The sequence below is a fragment of the Gouania willdenowi genome, chromosome 17 (assembly GCF_900634775.1).
Source record: "Gouania willdenowi chromosome 17, fGouWil2.1, whole genome shotgun sequence".
Classification (NCBI taxonomy): domain Eukaryota; kingdom Metazoa; phylum Chordata; class Actinopteri; order Blenniiformes; family Gobiesocidae; genus Gouania; species Gouania willdenowi.
This window is the reverse complement of record NC_041060.1, coordinates 31,258,472-31,265,051: the sequence shown is the minus strand read 5'-3', so window position 1 is coordinate 31,265,051 and position 6,580 is coordinate 31,258,472. Positions and strand designations below refer to the sequence as shown.

The 6,580-nt window shown below is 40.3% G+C and overlaps 1 protein-coding gene across 1 annotated transcript; it reads left to right on the top strand.

Annotated features, from left to right (window-relative positions):
- Positions 1–1,319: 1,319 nt before the first annotated feature.
- Positions 1,320–5,650, top strand: LOC114479313 (tubulin beta-2A chain-like). The gene is made up of 4 exons (XM_028472927.1): positions 1,320–1,471; positions 1,694–1,802; positions 3,089–3,199; positions 4,394–5,650. The coding sequence occupies exons 1-4, from the start codon at positions 1,415–1,417 to the stop codon at positions 5,476–5,478; spliced, it is 1,362 nt and encodes a 453-aa protein (XP_028328728.1). The 5' UTR covers positions 1,320–1,414; the 3' UTR covers positions 5,479–5,650.
- The last annotated feature ends 930 nt before the right edge of the window (positions 5,651–6,580 follow it).

Below are 6,580 nucleotides of genomic sequence, written 5' to 3'. Positions count from 1 at the left end.
CAGTTCTCCACATAGATTTGGGTCTGTGTCTGGTGAATCCTTTCAGAACCAGGGAGGGACATGAACAGAATGCTTGAAGCTGATTGGGCGAAGTGCCTGTCCACCATGATTTGTTTTAGCCAGTCACACTGTAATAAATGATGATGTCGTCATCGGCATGCACTGGAGAGATGCTGCTACAACAACAAGGCTCCGTTGGTGAAAACTTTCTTTTGTAATAGTAATGTTCGCTGTTGTTCTTTCAAAAAATGAAATGCTGGATTCTTCGAAAACTGAGTTTATAGCAGCTTCTACACGTTCATCATCCTGCGTCGACATCTTTTTATTTTGATTCAGAGCTATGCTAATAGTGGTAGCCCAGCTAGTTCCTCTCCCCGCAACTGCGCATGTGCCAGTTTTGTTTTGGCGCTTCTGCCTTCGTCACACCCGGATATCCCGCCCTTAACCACAACTCTGCCTCATGATTGGTTCTAATCGGTTTGGTTTGGTTTGGTTTGGTTTGGTTTGGAAAGGCAAAGGCAAAGGTGGGAACAGCACAAGATGGATTCTGGTGTTTGTGGCAAAGTTACAGGGAAAATGTATTTTTTTGTGACGTCATGAACTTTTTACTGGTAGGTCACACATTGAAAGGAAATGTTTTTCAATGTAGCGGTCTGAGCACTGTATCTCAAATTGTTAAAGTTATAGGGAATTTTTTTTTTTGTGCTGTCATGAAATTCGACCCCAACCAATTTTTTTAGTGGTAGGTGGTACAGCTTTGGTCAAGGTAAATAAAATAATCCACTTGAGATGAGCTTTTCATAAATGTGAACATCAAATTTGTACGATTTGACCTTGACATTTTGGCTCCAACAAAGGTCGACTGCACAACCTTGACATTGCCCCTATGAGATGGCATACGGAGGAAAAATAATCATAAGAACTTCTATGATTGCAATGTGTTGGGCAATTTTCAATTGCCAAACAATAATAATAATAATAATATTGTATTTTCAATTGCCAAATACAAATACAACAATTCACAGTCAGTGCACAGCCTACTCTAAATTCAGGACCCATGTGACCCAAATAAAATATCATCAAACCATCACATGATCATATGCTTCTTTTACTTCATCATCATTGTATTTCTTTTTCCCAATAATAGCGGCTACATTGCAGCTTGTACTTAACATTGCCTTGCAGGTGAAGGCAGTGCAGTTATCACCGGGCTGGGGTGATGTTAGAGTGAGTGCACCAAAGTGGAACGCTCCTATTGGCTCACAAAGATCCATGGGATGCTGCGTGTGAGATGACGTCATCACAGCAGCACTGCGCTTATTTCTGTCCCGGTTCAGAGTCAGTGCCATCAAGGACAGGATCCTTCTGCATCTGAGAGCCAGGACAGCATCCTGAGAGACATCTGCTGCTCACCATGAGGGAAATCGTTCATATCCAGGCTGGACAATGTGGCAATCAGATTGGAGCCAAGGTAAATATATCTCACCTTGATTTTTCTCATTAAAAGAGAAAACATTTTCCTTATGGGTTTTTTTTTTCTTCTTTTCTTTAAAAAAACATCGTTGTGTAATTTGAAATATGGACATTTTTCCCTAAAGAAATGAAAGCAGATCTCTTAAAGTGATACATTTACCTGCTAAAGGATGCTGAGTCATATGTTACTGCTGACTCCAATGTGTTTGTCCCCTTTTAGTTCTGGGAGGTGATCAGTGACGAACATGGCATCGATCCCACAGGCAGTTACCAAGGTGACAGCGACCTGCAGCTGGAGAGAATTGATGTCTACTACAATGAGGCATCTGGTAACCACCACTGCTTTACATTTATATTCACCTCTACACGTAGCTAGAATGTAATGCATCATATGTGAGAACAGTTGAAATGCATCATTAATTGTTAATAATTGTTTGATGATATGTGGAATAAATGTTTCAACTGTAAACCTTCTAAAACCTGCATTTCTTTCTCTGTCTCATTCCCTATGGAATCACAGGAGTGCCAAAATGAAAAATGAAATAAACATGGAAATATAAAGTTAATCAATAATAGAGCAAAAGCAAAATGGAAAAAGAATAATTTCATTATTATTGATTCTCTTTATATTTCCACATTTATTTCCTTTTAAGTTTGGCACGCCTGTGATTCCATAATTCCCCTCATCTCTGTGTTTATTGGAGTGCATCATCAGTCTGTGACATGAGCGTCGGTTTCATTAGTGCAACATCATGAAGGTCACTTTAACGGCCTCATGCAAACCCTTGCTCTGAGAAATATTACATGGAGATAACTTCAGGAATCATCAGGTGTTCTGCTGCACCAGTGATCGATTGATTTTACCTCTTGGGTTAATACTTTACAACAGGGTGAGTTAGTTCCATATTCCTGTGTACAGATCAACAGAACTTATGTGTTCTCAACATTTGGCTCCCAGCAGCAGAAAATATTGACCTTTGTTTCCATTTTTATGCATGCATCAATGTCTCCCACTGGTTCATTTATGCAAAGTAAAGTCAACATGACAGAAATCATTGGCCATGTTTACATGGGAGCTTTACTTCCCTTTAATTCAGAACCGTGGAACCGTAGCCATTGGTGTCTAAGCTTGACTTTCTTTCTTTTAAACAAACAAACAAAAACAATATTTGGAATTCAAAGCAATAAAACAAAGAAGGAATGGACAAAGAAAGACTGCATTGGGATTTAAAGAAGTATGGTGAGCTCAGCATTTTGAATATACAGTGCAGCATTCAGCTGTGTCTGCAGAAGGGCCACATTGGGTGGTGGGGGCGGGTTTGTTGACTCAGCCAAAAACAGACAGAGGTAAGAAAAGACAATCTATAAAATCATCAAACCCTGATGAAAAGCCTTTTGAATAAAACTGCACATTTGAAAGACAACACAAACAACATGAAATATTTCAACACAGAGTTTTAACGGGTAATTGTAAGAATAAAGAAAAACCCTTTGGTTTATTGTTTTAGCACCAGTGTTTTGACCTTAGACCTCAGATTCAAACCATGAATATAATATTTATATTTGATCAATGTCTCCTCTCCATCTCTGTCTCTCCACATTCTCCTGTCAAAAGGCAGAAAATTTGTTCCTCGGGCCATTCTGGTGGACTTGGAACCAGGAACCATGGATTCAGTTCGCTCAGGTCCATTCGGACAGCTTTTCAGGCCAGACAACTTTGTCTTTGGTGAGTAAGCAATACATCACCTTGCCGCTCATTTAACATGCACACACAGCAATGGCTGTCACATCCTTTAAAGCAGTGTGTAGTATTGCCTGATAACACCTTTGCTGCGCTGCACAAAGCCACTGCAGTCCCTCAGGGGCGTGCCAGGCCAGTGATGCATTGCTGGTGTGCAGATTTGTCAGACACAGACAGCTCTTGTGGTGACTCAGCAATGAAAAACGACCTACTGGGAGATTCGGCTTCTGTGCGAACAATAAATGAGCACGAGTGGACTGAAAAAGTGAATCTCATGATAATGATCCACTTCAACGCAACAGGAAATTAAAGCAACTGCCAGCAATGATAGGGGTCCACGCAATTTTACACACAATTTGGTAATTCTGAGCAAAGAACAGCGTGTAGAAAGATGAAAAACTTTTGTAAAATTCTAATGTGAATTGTGAAAAAAAATTCCGTTAAGACAAAAATACAAAAATACACACCTAGCACCTAGACAGCATGGGGATGTTGGTAATTTATTTCTAACAATGATTTATTGACTCCATAAGTGATGTTTTAAAAAGCCATTCTGCATTGACTCCGATTAACATAAGAGCAAAATGCTGTAAAAAAAACAAAACAAAACAAAAAAAAAAAAACACGTTTTTGAGATAATTTTTGATTTGTCATTTTTTAATGACTGAAAATGTATTTTGCTAAAATGTGTATATTTTCATCACCATTTACGATCAAACATTTTGAGTACCTTTAAAAAATTTAAATCTGTGTAAATTATTTTGGTAGGACAGTCTGAAGGTGTGCTGCGGCAATTTTGGGGCAAAAAAGGCGGGAGGTGATATGTTCAATAAGTTCTAAAGTCTTTGAAAACAAAAAAAACAGTGATAGACTTCAATATTTCCACAGGTTCGACTGTAGAGATGTTTTTTTTCAGTGTTGGTAAAACATTTTGGTGAAAGTTTCAAATCTGTAGCACATGTTGATTTCTTGTGAATATTAACATTTCTTTACTCACAAAATCTCCAACAAAAATCAATGGTGGCCAACAGTGCAACACCCTGTGGATGTCCATTTCCTAAACCATTAGGAACCGTTTTTCAGGATAATGAAATTGCTTTGATTGTTGATCTGGTGAATGGTTGGAAATGGTATCAATGGGACAAAGTGTAATTTGTCTTCACTTGTTCCATCTCGCAGGTCAAAGTGGCGCTGGAAACAACTGGGCGAAGGGTCACTATACAGAGGGAGCCGAGCTGGTGGACTCGGTGCTGGACGTGGTCAGAAAGGAGTCAGAAAACTGCGACTGCCTGCAGGGCTTCCAGCTCACACACTCCCTGGGTGGAGGCACTGGCTCAGGCATGGGTACCCTGCTCATCAGCAAGATCCGCGAGGAGTACCCCGATCGCATCATGAACACCTTCAGCGTCATGCCCTCCCCCAAGGTGTCGGACACTGTGGTGGAGCCGTACAACGCTACCCTCTCCGTCCATCAGCTGGTCGAAAATACGGACGAGACCTTCAGCATTGACAATGAAGCTCTGTATGATATCTGTTTCCGCACTTTGAAGCTTACCACACCCACCTATGGAGACCTTAACCACCTAGTGTCAGCCACCATGAGCGGAGTCACTACCTGCCTTCGCTTCCCAGGTCAGCTAAATGCAGACCTTCGCAAGCTAGCGGTCAACATGGTGCCCTTTCCCCGCCTGCACTTTTTCATGCCGGGATTTGCACCTCTAACCAGCAGAGGCAGCCAGCAGTACCGTGCTCTCTCTGTTCCTGAGCTCACACAGCAAATGTTTGACGCCAAGAACATGATGGCAGCGTGTGACCCCCGCCACGGCCGCTATCTCACAGTGGCAGCCATCTTCCGTGGCCGCATGTCCATGAAGGAAGTAGACGAGCAGATGTTAAGCGTACAGAACAAGAACAGCAGCTACTTTGTGGAATGGATTCCCAACAACGTCAAGACTGCTGTCTGCGACATCCCTCCCCGAGGCCTCAAAATGTCTGCCACCTTCATTGGCAACAGCACCGCCATCCAGGAGCTGTTCAGGAGGATCTCTGAGCAGTTCACCGCCATGTTCCGCCGCAAAGCCTTCCTGCACTGGTACACCGGAGAGGGAATGGATGAGATGGAGTTCACCGAGGCTGAGAGCAACATGAACGACCTGGTGTCAGAGTACCAGCAGTACCAGGATGCCACGGCAGACGAACTTGGTGAATATGAGGAGGATGAAATGGAAGATGAGGAGGATGTTCGCCATGATGTTCGCCACTGATTACAAAACACTGACATAACATAAACCAGATCCAAAGATTAGCAGCTTTGGATAATCACAAAGTGAAATGGTGATGTTCCATTTAACGGTAATGTGCAGATCATGATGATGGTTATGTGCTGCTTACAATTAAGGCTTAAAAGTAACATGTGGTGTTCGAACCAATGCAGCACAGACTTCAATTTTACACATCATGCTTTACTGTTGTCCTGTTAAATAGCAGTATGAACTATACATCGTTTTGTAATATTTACCATCACCTAAATAAAAGATGTGATCAAACCTTTTGTTCTGTTTCTCTTTTTCTATTTCTTACTAGTGTAACAAAGTAGAATTAACTCATAGACTACACACTTGTTATGCCTGTTTGCATTGCCAAAATGTATAAATGTGTGAATCTTTAGAGTAAGTAATTTACAGCTGCTGCCGGTGATGTTTAAAAAGTCATCTATGTAAGCTTGAACCAGCATTCATACGAGACAAAAACAGCACTCTTTTGTTCTTAGTTGTATAATTTCTCATTGTTCATATAATAAATGGACATAAATCAAGGAAAATGTATATAACACATAATATTCTCATTTATTCTGTTGTTTATTAGCTATACAGTACATATATTTAGAGAGCTTACATGTGTTTGAAAAAACAAGCGTAACTACTAGTTAAGTACTAGTTAACTGCTGTTGGTTTTGGTTAGATCAGAACAGAACATTCCATAAATAGGGTGTCGAGCTAATCTGTATTTCAATAAATATTTACTTCCATATTTTATTCAAAAGATTGAAAAGGAAAACAAAAGAAGAAGAAAATGTTGCATTAGGTGGGGTGTTGGAGGACCTAAGATTCATGGTTCAAAAGCAATTCCTTCTTAATTCTCAATTAAGTTAAAACTCAAAATATAATACAAACTCAAATGGTTATATACTGTACTTAAAGGCCTAACATACAACTCTAGACTGTAAAACCTAAAACCAACCATTATCTAAAAAAGGTTTTGTCTTACAGAACTAAAAACAGTATTTTTCTACCAGATGCTAACAAGAAATAAAGAAACAAACTTGCATGGTCATGTCAAGTAAAAGCACTGGGTGGAAATATAGAT

Excerpts from the sequence above, each read along its gene's own strand:
- LOC114479313 (XM_028472927.1), top strand. The coding sequence starts at position 1,415 with ATGAGGGAAATCGTTCATATCCAGGCTGGACAATGTGGCAATCAGATT. Across the intron at positions 1,472-1,693 it reads GCAATCAGATTGGAGCCAAG|TTCTGGGAGGTGATCAGTGA; the intron begins GTAAATATATCT and ends GTCCCCTTTTAG. Across the intron at positions 3,200-4,393 it reads GCCAGACAACTTTGTCTTTG|GTCAAAGTGGCGCTGGAAAC; the intron begins GTGAGTAAGCAA and ends TCCATCTCGCAG.